This window comes from Phlebotomus papatasi, chromosome 3 (genome assembly GCF_024763615.1).
Source record: "Phlebotomus papatasi isolate M1 chromosome 3, Ppap_2.1, whole genome shotgun sequence".
Classification (NCBI taxonomy): Eukaryota; Metazoa; Arthropoda; class Insecta; order Diptera; family Psychodidae; genus Phlebotomus; species Phlebotomus papatasi.
This window is the reverse complement of record NC_077224.1, coordinates 35,686,444-35,703,745: the sequence shown is the minus strand read 5'-3', so window position 1 is coordinate 35,703,745 and position 17,302 is coordinate 35,686,444. Positions and strand designations below refer to the sequence as shown.

At 32.1% G+C, this 17,302-nt stretch overlaps 1 protein-coding gene across 5 annotated transcripts in view; it reads right to left on the bottom strand.

Annotated features, from left to right (window-relative positions):
* The window catches only part of LOC129805462 (E3 ubiquitin-protein ligase Ufd4), a 56,506-nt gene that overhangs the window by 14,097 nt on the left and 25,107 nt on the right, over window positions 1–17,302 (bottom strand). For 3 of the 5 annotated variants that reach the window (XM_055853378.1, XM_055853381.1, XM_055853379.1), the window contains 5 exons: window positions 14,349–15,087; window positions 11,038–11,162; window positions 5,750–6,209; window positions 1,888–1,923; window positions 1,321–1,496 (listed from right to left, as the gene is read on the bottom strand). In XM_055853378.1, the coding sequence (XP_055709353.1) occupies window positions 1,321–1,496; window positions 1,888–1,923; window positions 5,750–6,209; window positions 11,038–11,162; window positions 14,349–15,087 (1,536 nt within the window). The remainder of the gene's footprint in view (window positions 1–1,320; window positions 1,497–1,887; window positions 1,924–5,749; window positions 6,210–11,037; window positions 11,163–14,348; window positions 15,088–17,302) is intronic. The other 2 variants (XM_055853380.1, XM_055853383.1) reach the window with 1 other exon arrangement.

Here is a 17,302-nt window from a genome sequence, read left to right as displayed (position 1 = left end):
CACATCCTCTGGCTTCACTTCAAATGTCATATAAATCTTTCGCCTGTTGTACGAGCTTCAGACCTAAGGCTTAGCCGTATGGCTTAACTGCTCTACTTTCTTACCAATCAAGATTTTTTGGAAAAGTCTAACTTAGGTTTCGATTATTAAGAGCAAATGATTTTTTCAATTCTAAAAACCAATAAAATTGTTTGCTATTTGGGTTTTTGAGAACTTCGGAAACTGGGCTAAACCCGCTAAACCTCTAATCCGAAGACAGCTTTACCAAATATACCAAGTATTATAAAATTTTTATCAAACAAAATGTACGTTTTGGATAAATAATTTGTCTATCGAATATTTTATTAAACTTGTGGAATATATGAAATTTGTATTTATTTAATTAATATTGCATTTTATATTATCTATATATAAAAATGAGGCATGGCGAAAAGTGGTAATATTTTGGAATTGATTTTACCACCTGTCGCCATGTCTTTTCAATAGGCAACGCTAACTTCACTTCGTAGATTCGCAGTTGTCAAATCTGCATTGTTTACATTCTGCAAGAGTCTAACTAATCTAATAGTTTGATTAAAGTGAATAAGGTGATCATGAGGAAAAACAATTACTGAATGTATTCTTTGCATAATATTGCCAAAAATAATCGAGTTTGAACTTTTTCAATTGAGTGGCGAGAAGTGGTTACAAAACTGGCGACGAAGTGGTTATTTTTGTATTGTTAATAAAAATCAGTTTTTAAGTAGTCCAGGATTAATTTGGAGGATTATTGTTTTCACGAATCTAGAGCCAATTACATCTAAGTAACTTTAAATAAAATTTGAGTTATCTTGTAATAAGGGTTCAAAAGTTATTATAAAATTAATTCCCCTTTTTCCTAAACATGGTGATAAGTGGTTACTACACCCTAATATGAAATAAATCAATTACAAATTGTAAATTTGAATGGAAGCCGTATTTTCGTTGTCTTTCTTGTTCAGATATAATTTTGATGGGCCATTTATAGAGTGTTAATATCTTAATAAAAACGTATGAATAATTGAAATATCAAACCAATTTGAGTTAACTAATTTTTCTTTCAAAAATTTAAACGCCTTCTTCATGAATGAATGAATAAAGAATTGCAGAGATTTTAATTGAAACACAGTTTTTTTTGTTTCGCACGATCTTGGGAAAGAGCAATTATTCAAACAATAGAAATTATTAAAAATAATAGGTACACCAAAACTCCATTCACCCCTGAGATTTTATCGTAAGTGGCGCTAATTGACGACTTGGAAAAAAATATCAAAAAAAAAAAATAAAATTGAGGACACTTACTTGATGACCTTCCGAATTGTGGATATGCAGTTGATTCTCCTTTTGATTCTGCAACACCCAATTGCCAACAATGAGGCGTGTTGAGGCAGATGTGGACAAAATTGGCTGCGATATCGATCCTTGACGAACAGCAGCGCGAGCTCTCTGCAATTTCTCCAAAAATTCACCACGATTTTCTGCAATGACACAAATAAATCCAATATTTTTGCTTACATAAATCCTTAACGCAAATACCCAAAATTTTTCAGCTCACCAACAAATTATATTATTATTGTCAGAAGAATAAAGTTTATGATACATTTAGATGGAATGTATAGGGGGTATTTTTGTGAGGCTCAAAAACAAAAAAAAAAGAAACATACACAGTTGAAGCAATAACAGATAATTTGCACAGAAACAAAACCATACACATAGAGCAAAATTTTTAATTTTTTTTCGAAATATATTTGAGTTAATTTGAAAATGAAATTTTATAACAAGGACAAATTAAAAGACAGTTTAGGGTTAAAAGAGAATGACATTTTTGCCTTTTTGTTGTGTTATTTATAATGAGGAAAATGGCCTCACCTTCACTAGAAATAGAATCCACGCTATGCCCTTTGCCTATAAAAACAGAAAATTAACACAAAATGTCTTTGATGAGTGAATGAAAAAAATAAAATAGAAGAATAAAACTGCATTTTCATCGATGGACAAAAATCTAATTAGAAAAAAACTACCCAATTCGCAAAATTACGTCAAATTGAGAGTGTGATAAGTATATTTATGTCAACTATTTTGATGTTAGGATAGGATATCTGTTCTTTCTCCCTCACTACTTCCTTGACAGTAAACACACCAATAACTGAATTAGTTGTTTTTTTTTTCAAATAAAACTGATCAACAAAAACTTACAAAGTTAAAGGTTACATAAACGAAAGTGGACAAGTTTGAATTTGATTCACATTAAAACAACAGCGCTCCTTGTGGTTGAACTACAAACTTTCAATGTAACAAAAAGTTGTAGTAAATTTCAAACTCTTCGGTAAAATTTTATTTCACGTTTTCCTCAAAAAACTTGATTTTCTTTTTTAACTTTGAAACTTAAGAATGGGCATTTGCATATTTAGACACATGGGACATTTAGAAAACTGTAAAATAATTTTACAAATTTATTTAGTGGACGATTTGTAAGTTTATAATCACTCGGCTTATCATGCAAGAGAGTGAGAAATCATGCACTTACCCAAGTCATTTTTTTTCATATTTAAAAAAATGGATATGTTTTAGATTTAGACATAGCCCCTAGGCCAGGGGCATGACATTTCCTATGTTTCCCACATGTTTCTAGCGCGCCGAAAAAACTTTTGAGTTTATTAGCTCTTTTCTTTCATTGTAGAATGAAATAGCAAAAAATACTAATACAAAATAAAAGCCAATTTAATAACGAAGAGGCAACCGAAAACCCCAAATTGTCAACCTACGTATTTTTGAAGATATCTCGTGAAATGTGTACGAAAACAAGAAAAAATGTAAACTAAAACTGGTCGCATTTTTCAGAGCTAATGTCACCCTCCCCCCTGCCCTAGGCAAACATTCCGTCCAAATAAACTTATCACCGGAAAAATCCAAATTCAATTTGAATGATTGAAGCTCAAGTCAATTACTTTGAAGGGCTCATTTTTCAACCGATTTGTTTGTATTTAGATTTTTTGGAATGGTATTGAAATATCGAATCCGGTTGCATCAGCCTTCAACGGGAATGAATCGGTTAAGTAAAGTATACCGATAATTGGCTCATTTTTTTCGAAAATTATTTTTTTTATTTGACCTTAAGTTACTTTTCTCGAACTAGAGGTCAAACGGTAAGAGATATCGACTTACGGTCTTAGTTGATTCCCCTAAGTGGTCATTATGTCGGATGGTCTTTCTTCGTTTTCCAAAACCATGTTTTTTTGTTTATTTCGGAAAGGGTACTATATAGATTTCTTTTATTTCCGGATATGTTTTCGAGGTAGCCTAGGCGAAGATATCGTCCAAACATATTCTCAGTTAAATCAGCATTTGCTGTAACTTCGTTTTTGACAACTTTTCAGGAGACGATATTTTTAGTTCAGCTTTAGTTTTCTTAAAAATGAGCCCGAATGCGATACTTTTGAGTCAAAATAATAAAAGTGGCACTTATAAATTAAGTTAACTCGAGAAAATCTTTATAAAATGATTTAAAATCTGAAATATTGGGATATACGTTAGAAGAAGCACAATACATAATATTTTATCGTAACTTGCATCGTTTATAAAGCCATAACTTCCAATGTATGGGAATCTTGGAAGTTACGACAATTTTCTAAAATGCATTAATATCAATTTGAATTATTCTTGTAATAATAAGCAACTTTATTTGACTAAACTAGTCAATTGAACTGTTATCCCTGTCACTAAAAGCTTTTTCGTTATTTTTTGAATATTTCGTAATAATAAAATAATGAAGTAAAATATTTCGAAAATTTTTGTATAAATTTTGTGCGCCACGTCGCTTGTTTTGTTTTGAATTAATGACAGATGAGCAGGGATTTTTTTCTCACTTTTTTCTCGCAAATATTTGCGAGATAATAAAATGATTTAGAAATTTTTTTTAAATGAAGGGCACTTACGATAATTTTTGTTTAAAATAATTTTTATTAGGCTTATAAGTCTTTTTCTCGAGTGCGTTTAATAAACAAAATTACGCTGATTCCAAATATGTATATATCTCAAAATCGCAAAAATGAAATTACAATAACTAACTGACGATATTTATGACCCGAAAAATCGCAATTTCGAATTACTGAAGATTAAAGGCCAATCACTGCGAATGGCTCATTTTTAACTGATTTGGTTGGAGTTGGATATTTTGGAGAGGTATTAAAATTTCGAATCTCGCTATGTAAGTTCCAATCGGTAATGAATTGGTCAAGTAATCGTAATTGATTTATTTTTCTCGAATCTCTCTTTTTATTTATGCGTAGGTATGTTACTAATATCGAAAAGATTTCCAACATGCAAACACACTTCTTAACCGATTTTCTTGTTTGGAATTGACTTATGATATGAATCCATTTAATCGATAAGAAGCCGTTATACACCAAAAATAATGCGAAAAGTTAATTTAGAGACAGGTATATCTCGTGAGATCGAGCATTTCGCAAAGCTGGAACGCTTTGCCATCTCTTTTTTTAAAATTGTTGTTGTGATAAATAGATTTGAATGTAGCTGTTTTACCAAACTTTTAAACTTAAAACCTTCCGAGAGCTTGTAGATTCTAGACTTTTTTTTTAAAAAAAAAGTTTTAGATCTCATGAAAAGCCTTTTTGACAAGAAAGTTAATGTACATACCTTTTTTCGTAATTATGGCTATTTAATATAGAATTGAAATTGATTTATTTTGAATAAATCTTTCTGCTAAAAGGGGAAGAGTGCGCTCTATTTTCACAAAATATTGTTGATGATCGAAAAATTCAAACTCAATTTCGAATTTTCAATCTAATAAACTTAGGGGATTTTTTAATTTTTTTTTCTAAATACTAAAAGTTATTAAAGGAGTAATTTAGTCCTCGTGACTTTAATCTTAACTGCTTGATACTTTTATCTTGGGGAAATTCTAGCTGTAAGCGCTCGGATTCGGATTGTCATATCTCTTTTTTGTCTTTGTAGTTGAATGGTAGAGCACTTGCTTAGATAGCGAATGGTCCTCTCTTAAATCCAGGGCGAAAGCTAGATTTTTTCTTATCTTCTAACGGATAAGGATTGGAGATTTGGGTATCACTAGCCCTGAATAGTTCGTAATACATACACAAATTTCTTTGCATTGTACCAAGCAATATTCAATGGAAATTATATATTCTTCTTCAACGGGGCGTGGCCTATTTTTCTTGGGGAAATTTTTCCATCTCATTTCTGTATTGAAATAATGGGTGTTACTAGTTTATTTTCTGTTTCATATTTTATCCCTCAATTAAATATTGGATATTCAAAGATTTCAAGTTAAGCAGGCCATGCATGCTGAAAGAGGCGTGGCCTGTAATTACTTATGGGCGGAACTTACTTGGGACATTAAACATTAAATCTTTACAAATGAATTATTACAGTGGGCATGATAGATAAATTCAATACTTTTTTAAAAAATATATTTAAATAAAAAGGACAAAAAACAAAGTAAATTTTCTGTTAGTATCATTCAAACTTGTCCATTTCTAAATCTAGTCAGAAAATGATTGAGTGGTGCAATCTGTACAATTATTTTTAGGGAAAAAAGAGATGATCTCGTTAAAAACACATGATTTAAAAGTCACAAAGGGGTATTAGGGAGAAAAGTGTGAGAGAGAAAATACCTATGCCAAAAAAAAGAAACATTCCAAAATAATCCAGAGAGAAAAATTGTTAAAAGAAATAAAATCCAATTAAATGTTACCTGAACTATCACTGCCATTTTCTGGACTTCCACTGGAATACATTGTGGCCAATTTTCCATCCAAGATGAACCGAAACCAACCATTTGAACCATTTGACAGCTCCAATGCAGCCGAATCTGACCAAACATAGAGACAATCGCGTCCACGACAGATACTCCAATCTCGCCAGTGGTAGGCCTTCCCTGGCAATATCTCTTTGGCATCCTCCAACACATTATCCCCCGTCAACTGCTCCACAACATTTCCCACTTTTGTCTGACGACTCGTAGATGCAGCAGCTCCCTCCTCCTGGGATTTTATCACATCAGTCTCACCACTCTCAATGCCCGATGGTCCCATTAGTGCCTGCACTTTCGAGAACACTCCCAAACGGGCAAAATGATCGAGAAATTCATCATGAGTCTTTGACATTAATTCCTCAATTATTGTCAAAACCACCAAATGCCCATCTTCGTCATCCTATAGAAATTCAAGACAAAGACAATATTACATCACAAAATATCCCTGTTGCCTTAGGATTTTTGCAACAAAATATAATTAAAATTAAAAAAAAAGAAAAGAAAAACACTTAGTATTGCAACAGTGCACAACAAATACTCGAAAAAAAAAATCTTTCGCTTTCAAATGGATAAGAAAATTAAAACTTTTTAAAATGCAGCAGACAAAATTCATACAAGTGATAATAACTACTACATTGCATTGCAATTAGGTAAAAAAGGAAAAAAAAGATATCATTAGAAATCCTCGAGAAATCGCAAATTGAAGCGTCATTTCCAGTGAATAAAATACTGGGTCATTGCATAAGTTCGTTCCTTATCCAATAAAATATCAAGAGATATATTTTTTTTTAATCAGGTATCCCTTATTTCTGAGTTAAAAAAAGATTAAAAATTTATGTTAAATGTCAAAATTAAAGATTTCCATCTTTCGGGCGTTTGTTCGGCCACTAAATGGATCAAGTGGTAGGGCACTCGCTCTATGATGCAAGTGTCTCGGGTTCGAATCCCCTTTAGGTCACCAGGAATTTTTCTGGCGTTAAAGTGAGTTAAAGCATCCAGTGAGCTTCACTGCACTTGATTCCACGGGGCATTTGGACTGACAACCCCATCCTGGTGTAAGAAAAAATTGGATGTTTCGAACTCTCCTTGCGGAAAGGCTTAAGATATATTTTTGCCAGGGATCAGTTCTCCATTTTGGATTACCGATGCATCCAGGCCACAATTGGGCCCCTTATGCTTCCCCACTCCTATTCTATCTTACCCCCCGATACGGGTAGCCGCTCTATATCACAGCTTTGTATGCTCACCAGTTCCGCTGCTATATCACAGCAGCTTATCTCGGTGTGTGTTTGGATCAGTGACAGTGAAGAGGGGAAAGTGCCCATGCTTGATACGATCCAAGCTTGATAATAACTATTTTTTCCCTACGTTAATCAATATTTTTGACTCATAGTAATATATTTTAATAGCTGGTCCTAAGCCTCACATTTCCTAAAAAAAAAATTAGGATCCTAGCTCATTTTTCCTAGTTTCAGGAAGCAAAAATCAAAAAAAGGTCCAAAATTGTAATTTCGATGCATGATTTCATAAGTTTTTTCTTAATTAATGTCGTTGTTCAGGAAATCTACTATCATAGGCACATAGAGGGTTCATCAGTATTAATATTTATGTAAAAATATTTTTACTTGGGGACACTGTTTTTGAGGGTGGTGACAAGTTCATAAATTCTACCTGTGTCCAGTCCATACTATATTTTAAGAAGGGTTCATGAATGATAATTTAAATGTGGCAACTCTATCATAAGATGTGATTCTTTCATAATTACACCTATTGTAATCCTCCAATTTTACCGACATTTAACATAGCCTTCAACCCTGTTGCCTTAATTTTAAGGTTGCAGAGTGACATTTTCATGGACTCAAAGTGAAAAAATGGTTTTTCCTAGCGCCCTAATGTCATAAAAACATGGCTTAGAAAAATTACATAAGAGTGATTTTAAAACTAAAAACCAGTGGTACAAAGGATTTAAGCAGATAGATTAGAGTTCCGTCTAAATATTGATGTGCAATTTTTTGTATCCGGTGAAATTTTTACAGTAAAAATGGGCCTTCGAATAGTCGAATCAATTATTATACAGGAAGACCGGACCCGACTTAGATAAAAATCGCCACTGAATTTTCATTTTCTTCTTGAGGAAAATCTAAGGATTTCCAGGAACTATTTGAGCTAATAAGTGAGATATTTTTTGTCATACTTGAAGAATCGCTTCGATTTGTGTGTTAATCAGAAAAAAATCACAAACCTTGGACATCATTTTACAATATCAAGCATGGTCACTTTCCCCTATTCGTATCGATTAACCCTTTAAGGACGATTGGAACACAGGTGTCTCATAAAGCACTGAGAGAAATCCGAAAAAGTCAAAATAACATTCCGGAAATATTAATTTTACCCTGCAGTATTGATCCGATAACGGTGTAAATATTACTCTTTTTAGGTGTTAAAGTTACCCTTCTTTTATGTTGATTTTACCCTTAAAAGGTCTTAAATTAACATTAAAAAATGTTGATATATTTTTACACCCAAAGTGTTAAAATTATGACGAAAAAAAGTTAAGCGCAGCCTATTTTTTTTCAGTGAGAAAATAATTTTTCCTTACTACCTAAAGTTATTTATTCCTTATGTTTGTACGTAATTGCAAATTAGAAGGTTGAAGGAATCTAGGATATTTTTTGGAAGTCTCCAGCTATTTGGTACATAATAAATTTTTGAGCTAAAAAATGACGAATTTTTAAATTCTCATAATGAAAATTAATTTTAAATATTTTTTATACTATCATTTTTTTAAGCAAAGCCGTTTTGGTAAAAGAAACTACAATACTCAAACATAATATTTTTCATTAGATTGAAAATTATCATTCATTAGTATTGTCAGAAAAATTACTTAAATTTTTAGGCTATTTTTGTCCCTATCGTTCATAGAGACAAAAAAATACACTAAATCAGACTCTGTTGGCTTTTCTAAGGTCAGATATAAGACCTTTTACTGGATTTGCTCATTGGTTTCATTTTTATTGCTGATTTTCGGTCCGCGAAAACTGTCTCGTCGTTAAAGGGTTAAAGTACCACTTTCATGCCGAAAGCCTCAATTGTTTTTAGACGGTTCACTTTTTTTTTTGCTAATGTGCATCATTGGCATTACTATTCATTCATTCACTGGACGAAATCAAATTTTCCTCATAACTTTAACACTTTTTAGGTGTGAAAATATATCAATTTTTTTTTTAATGTTAATTTTACACCTTTTTAAGGGTAAAATTAACATGAAAAAGGGTAACTTAAAACCCCTAATACACCTGAAAAGGGTAATATTTACATCGATTTTGGATCAATACTGCAGGGTAAAATTAACATTTCCGGAATGTTATTTTAACTTTTTCGGATTTCTCTCAGTGTTCCATAAAGCTGGAACGGTTTTTAAATATTTAGTAAAAACGACAAGGCTTCAAAAACGTTTGATACGTCCATTTCAGCTTCGTGAGTTTCAATTAACGTAGAGCACAAATATGCTATTAATGCTTTAGATCCTTTAGACCAGTTTAAACTGATTTTTCGGGCCAAGTTCATCTTTTTATCAAAAAAAAAAAAAACAAATAGATCAAACTTTAAATATTAAATAATTCGAAGATGCAAATAACACATTTGAACGCACATTAGCGACAATTAGGGTAAAGTGATATAAGTTGCACATAGTGTTACAAGTTGGACAATTCGCCGGTACAAGTTGGACATGGTTTTTTTCTTGATAAATACAGTACAAAATTTGTTTTGAAGCACAATTAACCAAATTATAAAACTAAAGCATTAAAAATATACAAATAAAAATTAAGTACTAAATTTATCAAGAAAAAAAGCCCTGTCCAACTTGTACCACTTTACCCTACTGTAAATTGCATTAAAATTTTAATGAGTGCGATAGCACAGGAAAGATTAAAGATCTATCTCAGAATTGAGGGGATTGTCTCCATTATTCTTTGCAATTGTCGTCCAAAGATCTCTAAACTTGTCGCTTCCATTTTTCTTCGATTTCCATAGTTTCCCAAGAGTGAGAGTTCTACCAATTGAGCCATTCCGTGCCCAATTATGTCAATTACCGTACTTGCAATGCGAATAAATTATTTTTAAATATGAAATAATTTTTTTTCTTTCAATGCACAAATACGTCACTGACTACGACTATTTTTATTTTTACAAAATTGTTACTTCATCAAAATTCCCTGGAGTTCCAACACTTGCTGCAAGTTAATCTCCTTAATGCTTTTTTACTAATCCACAAAGTCCCATTGAACATTTTCTATTATTAGCTTTAGAAGAGTGTCTAAAATGTCAAAGAGATAACTTTTAAATTTTCATGAAAATAGACGTATTCAAAAATCTAATATCTCGAGATTTTCATCATGAATGTATTATCAACACAACTTCTGGGAGGTAACATTTTCAATAATAAAGAAAAAAAAACGTTAGCAGAAAAAAAACTAAAAGGAAAATAGAGAGTTAGAGACACAAAAAAGAAAAAAAAATCACGCGATTGATTTCGTAACGAAATAGACACAATTGAGAAAACAAGTGAAAATTGTATTAAGAATGTTAAAGTAAAAAAAAGGAAAAAAGAGAATGGATATAAATAATAATAAAAAAAAACTATTAACACAATGCAATGTAGATAATGAAAGAAACAATTTCTTGTTATTCATATTTCTTTCTTATTATTTTAACTGTCTATTTTTAGACTTGCTCTGGATGGCAGAAAAGATTGACTTTTCTGCCAATTTATTTTATTTATTTATTTTTTTTAATAAGAAATTACTCAGTGTATGAATTTTACCGCCACTTGATTATTCGATGGTGGCTGTGGTGGAATAATATAGAGGTGATAGTGCTGATGTTGTTTAAGGTTGTTCACTAATGTGGCAACTTTTCCCTTACGAAGGGGATGTTGAAAATTTAATGTAGGCCAACTGTAGCTTATCTGAAAATTCCGCATTTACTTTTCTTTATAACCCATTATACATCTTTCATCACCACAAATCATTTTTTTTCTCTCTCTTTATTTTAATAATTATATTTTGCAATTAAATTTTGTCAAAATTTTTAAAGCTCAGCACTAATTATTTAAAAAAAAATCAAAATTTAGGAAGAACTAATAAACAAAAAATCTCATCTTCATTTTGCAATGAAGCATTTTGTGGGCTAACTAATTTGTAATATTGCATTATTTAGCTATTTACCTCATTGTCCAAAACACTAGCAACCACTTCCACCAGCAACGTTCCCAGATTTTGATCATTTTGGGTAGAACAGAGTGTTGAGAGTAATTCCGGTTGGGTATATTGAACCATCTTCTTAATGAGTCCTGTAAAATCCCAAGAGAGAAGCAGAGAAAAGGCAAAACTTCATTAGCTATTCAACTCTTGTGGGGGATTAAAAGGTGGCATAATATGGGAAATCCGAAAAGGTTGAATTACGTGACGAACTTAGGGTTTTTGGTGCCCCTGGACTTTGAAAATTATGTGTCTTCATAAAAATAAAATAATTTATTAAATCGTATGTGCAGTAAAAATTTAATATCAACTCAATTTAATGATGGCAAGAAGAATTTTCAATTAAAATAATGAACGAGAATTCTCGCATTGTTTTTCCATTGCATTTGTCTTGGGGATTTATTTCTACATAAGTCTAAATTTAGATTTCTAGACAACTTCCTAGGGAATTATATTAAATACTCTGAAAATGCTGAAAACAAAATTTTTGTCAGAATAACAAAAAAAGTTTGTCAAAAGGATGTTCTTCCATACAGAAAATTCTTGTGAACTCGACAGCCAACTAAATCTTGCTAAAACATTGTCAAAAGTTTTTTTTGCCGTACAAAATGTGACAAACAACCTCCCTTTAACATTATTTTAACAAAATTCATATGTTCGCTTAACAAAACTTTTTTTTTAGAATACACAGAAAAACAATTTCGTAAACTTGTTCGTAAATATTTGTGACTTTCTACTGGTGAGTTACAAAAAGTTCGTAAAGCGTATAACCCACTAAAAAGTTCGTAAAAGCTTGTACTTTTTTCACAAACATTGTTCGTAAATGTTCGTAAACACAAAAAAATGTTAATAAAATTTTGTTAATAAATAAATTTTAAATAATTTTTGTTTTTTTAAATAATTTTTGTTAGTAAATTTATGTTTGCCTGGCGAACATTTTACGAACATTTACGAGCAAATGACAAAATTTTACGAACATCTACGAACCAATGTTTGTAAAAGTACAAAAAGGCTCGTCATCACTTGATGAAAGTTTTTTGCTCTTTTACAAACGTTTGTTCGTACAATTTTGTTTGTCTGACAAACAATTACGAACAAATGACAAAATTTCACGAGCAATTTTTTTCGGATGTTTACGAACATTTACGAAATAAATGTTTGCAAAAAAGTATAAAAAAAAGCTCTTCGAGTGATTATGTTACGAACAATGTTTGTTAAAAAGTATAAACTTTCACGAATTTGTTTGTAGGTTATACGATTTACGAGCAGGTCGTAAGTTTCTAATAGAAATTCACAAAAATTTACCAACAATTTTACGAAATATTTTTTTCTGTTGCAGTTAAAATTGATATTTGAATTCCTGCAAAAAAGGATTTTTCATTTGCTTTAGTCATTCAGAGAAAAATAGTTCGTGAGAGGTGAAAATACATGTTTAGGCCATTCCTTGCTTTGCGGAAACTTATGCAAACTTTGTGCACAGAAATTTTGGCAAAGCATCGATTTTAATTATATTTTCCTTCATTCTTTTTTCTAAGTTGATATCTTGGAGGCAAATTCTCTTCTTGGATAGTTACACTATATAAATGAATGGTGTTTGTAAGAATTTATCAAAAAACATCAGAAGGCAATTCGAAGTATTTTCGGCGATACAGAACGAAATAAAAAAAAAAAAAAACCGAACATGTTTTGCTAGTGCTCGGACAAACAATGAAAGTTTTGAAGCACGTTTTCAGTTCTTTACATTTTTACAATTTGGCGGAAAAGGTGACAAAAAATTATGGATTTATTCAAAAAATAACGTTTTTTTTCTATGCATTTTTTTTTTAAAGAAAACTTAATATTGGTGCTATTCCATTCCAAAGAAAAATTAAAAGGAGAAAATTTGCTAACTGTACTAAACATTTTTTAGTACATGGCTGTTCTCATATGCTGCAGCACAATTAACTTTTCCTTATGTTGGTTTTTGACACGACTGTTTGGTGATTTTGAAACAAAATCAGCGAGGACTAAGTAAAACAGTCGTGACAGAAACCAGCACAAAGAAAAGTCGATAACGGAGAAGTACATGAGAACAACCGTGTACTAAAAAATGTTTAGTAGAAAGATTTCTCCTTTTCATTTTTCATGAAAATAGCACCATTAAAATGGTGTTTTCATGATTTATTTAAACTCAAAGACAGAGCAGTATTTATAATTAGCATTTTTTCAACTTGCCACCGTTCTGAAGCAGAAACGGTAAAAGGAATTAACTTTTGGTCTTCGGTGACCCCGATTTCAGAATGCTTTTCTTGGAGAATTCTTTCTCGTGAGTTGGAGCATTTTGCAAAGCTAGGACGCTTTGCCATCTCTTTTACAAAAAAAAAATGTTCAAAAACCTTGGTCGTTTCTTTTCATTCTAAAATAAAAAATCGCGGAAACCAGTTAATTTTTGGGCTCCCTCAAGAAATTCCGATAATTCATGTCATTTCTTTTTTCTCTAAAATATATTTTGTAGTATTGCTTTCCCAGATCGCATTAATGATTTAAAAGTAACTTTTAATGACCTTATAATTAAATAAAAAGATCTTTATGTAATATTTCAAGGGTTTCTGGTAATTGAAAATCTATTTCAAATGATTAAAATTGAATTAAAAAAAAAACTTTGATGATATTGAATCTATCTCCAATTTTGCTCAAATATATTCTGTAAATAAATATACAATTAGGGTAAGTGTGCCAAATTTCGGCATAGTTGCATGCAAGCGCCAAAGTCTCAAGTTTGAAATGCAATATCTTTAATAGAAATTGATTTTTTTCATTCCTTCTACTTTAGGAGTGTTGCTTAGAACCTTGTAGACAGTTTATCGTCTTTATTTACTCTAAAATCATTCTTAATACATTTTAAAACGAATAAAAATGTAGACATAGCTTTGGTGCTCTATTTCGGCCACCTCCATTCTCATAGTTCCTTGCCCTTTGGGAATTCTTCCAATGTCTTTTTCACGTCATTTCGTTTGTCAAAGCTACATTTTTTTTTATTCTTTTGCATTGTATAATCTCTAGAGTATGTAAAAACTAAAAAATCATGGAAATTCGAGGAACAAAAAAGGTGGCCGGAATTGCAAGCTGGCCGGAGTTTGGCACACTTACCCTATTTTTTTTGCTTTTTTCTTTCTATTTTCCGGAAGTCGGGTTAAGAAAAACTTCCTTATTTCCCTTTTGCATGAAATTTCAGGTCACCTTAGTGAAGTGCCACCTTCAGTACCCCCTAAATACATCACTGGAATGTACAAACTTACCCAAACTCGATTTCCTCACACTGGCCAACATTGTGCTCTGGAAGGTTTTACAGAAGACTGGCAAAAAGAATTTCAGATAGATTGGTGCCATTTCGGGATCTCCCCTGGGTTCATTTGATTCTTCCCCATCGGCTTTGGTGTCCGGCCTAATGGCTGACATCCAATCTCCAGGAGACTGAAGAATTGACGTCACCTCCCTATGTCCCTCATCTAGCCTCTCTCGTGCCTTATCCAGTGGCGTCTTCCCATCTTCATCCCTCAAATCCGGATTAGCTCCATACTTCAGCAAAACTTTTGCTATTCCCGGACGCCCAAAACACGCTGCATAGTGCAATGATGAGCTTCGCTGCCCCTTATTAACATCAGCCCCCTTTTCACACAGATATTCCACCATTTCGAGCGTCCCAAAAGCCGAAGCCCAATTCAGTAGTGTCTGACCTACATCATCCATGCAATTCACATCAATTCCACATGATTCAATGGCTTCGAGCAGAGCCTCGGTATCTTTGCTACGAATGCAGTCTATCAGCTGTCTGTGAGTCCTCTCAGCACTAGAATCTGCCCGTCGAACTCTTGGCACCAACTGCCCTTGGGCACATCCAACGCGATTTAGTGCTTGACGTCCCTCAAACAGAAGTAACAGCAGCAAATCTGCCAGACGCATACAATCCAGTACACATCGTTCATCACCTTTCAGGGCACGCTCAATTGCCTCTGGCAACTTCGACCTCAGCAAATCCTGCAGAAATGTTATTTTATGCAAATAATACTCCCAAAACTAAGTTATTCGGGACTAAAGGGTTATTAGAACTTTGAATACATTTGTTCCACGAGCTAAGACATAAACCATCATGCTATAAAATTCCTGAAGTTTATAGGATTTTCGCGAATTCATATTATGCTATTCAATACTAATGAATTTGATTCCTTTTTTTTTTGAAAATCCGTATCTTTCGTCAGTGAAAATTTTACTTCATCCAGAATGGAATTTCAAACATTCACGTTAATGTACACGACTTATGATGTGCCTTGGGTTTATAGGAAAATTTAGTATTCAGTTTTCTTTCCATTCACTTCATAAAATTCCTTTTGGTTTGTTTGTGTTTTATATTTTTATGTTTAATTTAATAAAATCAAAATTTATAGATTTTTTTGCGGTTAGCCAAGACACTCTCTATAAATGGTACACATACAGTGGCGGCCAAAATAATAGAATCACTTTGTAAAGCTTATATTTTTTTTACTTTTGTATTCTTTCCCAATTTGTTGATATATTTCTGAAGTAGAAATCCTCAAATTATTAGAATCGTAGAATAAAATTTGTTTTGGCCAACTAGAGGTCTCTATTTTACACAGATTACGTCAAAAGTGAATGTCAGTTCGGCCAAAAAAATGGAAAACTGTCATTTATGGTTTCTAAATGTGGCTTTATTTAAACTTATTCGATTTATAGACCGCATTCTTTAATTTAAATGAAAGTGGTCATATGGTGTTCCCGTCTGACACAGGGTAAGGGGGCCCAGCGTTGAGCCATTAAATTAACACCCATCTATAGGAACTATTTTAGCCCTCATCGGCAAGATCCGAGTGGTAGGCACAAATTAAGGACCGAATCTTCCCACGGATATCAATGGCGGTGGAATGAAACTGTCAATTGCACATCCTGATTTCACCTTCGAATTTTATACAAATGACAAAAGCTACAAAGATATGGATATATTTTATTGAACCACGATGAACGATTTAACACATTAGAAAAGCAAAAACTATTCTGAAAAAAATTGTCTCCTAAAAAATACCCCGAAAGGAAATAAAAACACGTATTTCAAGATTGGAAATTTGTCTACAGGTACCACGACACTTTTCTCTACACGAAACGCACTCACGCACATTTATTATTATTATAAAAAAAACACTAAAAACACTGAGAATCTTTGTGATAATTTAAAAAACAAGTGAAATGTTTTGGAAAATATTCCATCTTGTCACTGACAGCCGAGCAACACGGCCGGCAACATAATTTTCGTAGTTCCGCTGCTCACCACCATGAACGCAAAACAGTGTCCTTCACATATATTTAGTAAGGGGTATTTTCTATGGGAGCTTCTTAAAAGTAAGGTATGAAAGATAGGGGTTAATTGAGGCTATAATCCACGCTTACCTGGTCAGACGGGTTGTTTAAACCAAATATCACTATTGATGTATTTTGTGAAAAATAGAGACCTCTTGCGGCCAAAACAATACTTATTTGATGTAAGATAATTATTTGAACATTTCTATATCCAAATTACTTTAACGAATTGGAATAAACAAAAATGCTAAAGGTAAAATAGTGGTCTTTGCGGAACTGATTCTATTATTTTGGCCGCCACTGTATGTGATACCGGTGATACCACAAATGATTTTAATTTCTTTAAAACTAAAAAGATTTTATTCTAATGAAAATTCTATTAGGATTTACTTTTTGTAGTGATGATAAGATGTAGAAAACTAAATTTAGGAAAGTTTTATATTTTATGGCATGTGCTTTAGAACATTTTTGGAATGTTAACAAGATTCCTGGTTGGTGTCTCAGATCAAATTTTTCTACTTGAATGTGAACTATAATTTCCAGGGTATTTTTCAAATCAAAACAGAACAGCTTTACAATTTTCAATTTGAGTTTGTTTCTCTAAAAGTGTCTCAGCTAAAAAATAAATACCTTTTTATTTGCTCAAAATTTTATTGGCGTTCGAACAATTAAAACAGAATTTCAAATTTTCATACTAAAAATTCATGCAAGGCTATGAAAAAAACTTGATGAAATTTCACAGTAAGAAACTGTCAAAGGTCTTACTAATAAATTCAAGACACTTTTTATAAATAAATGTTAGATATTTACGGAACTGTGAATGATTTTCTTTAGAAATAAAACGTTTATCATGAAAGATGGTAAGCTGTAGAAAAAAATTATT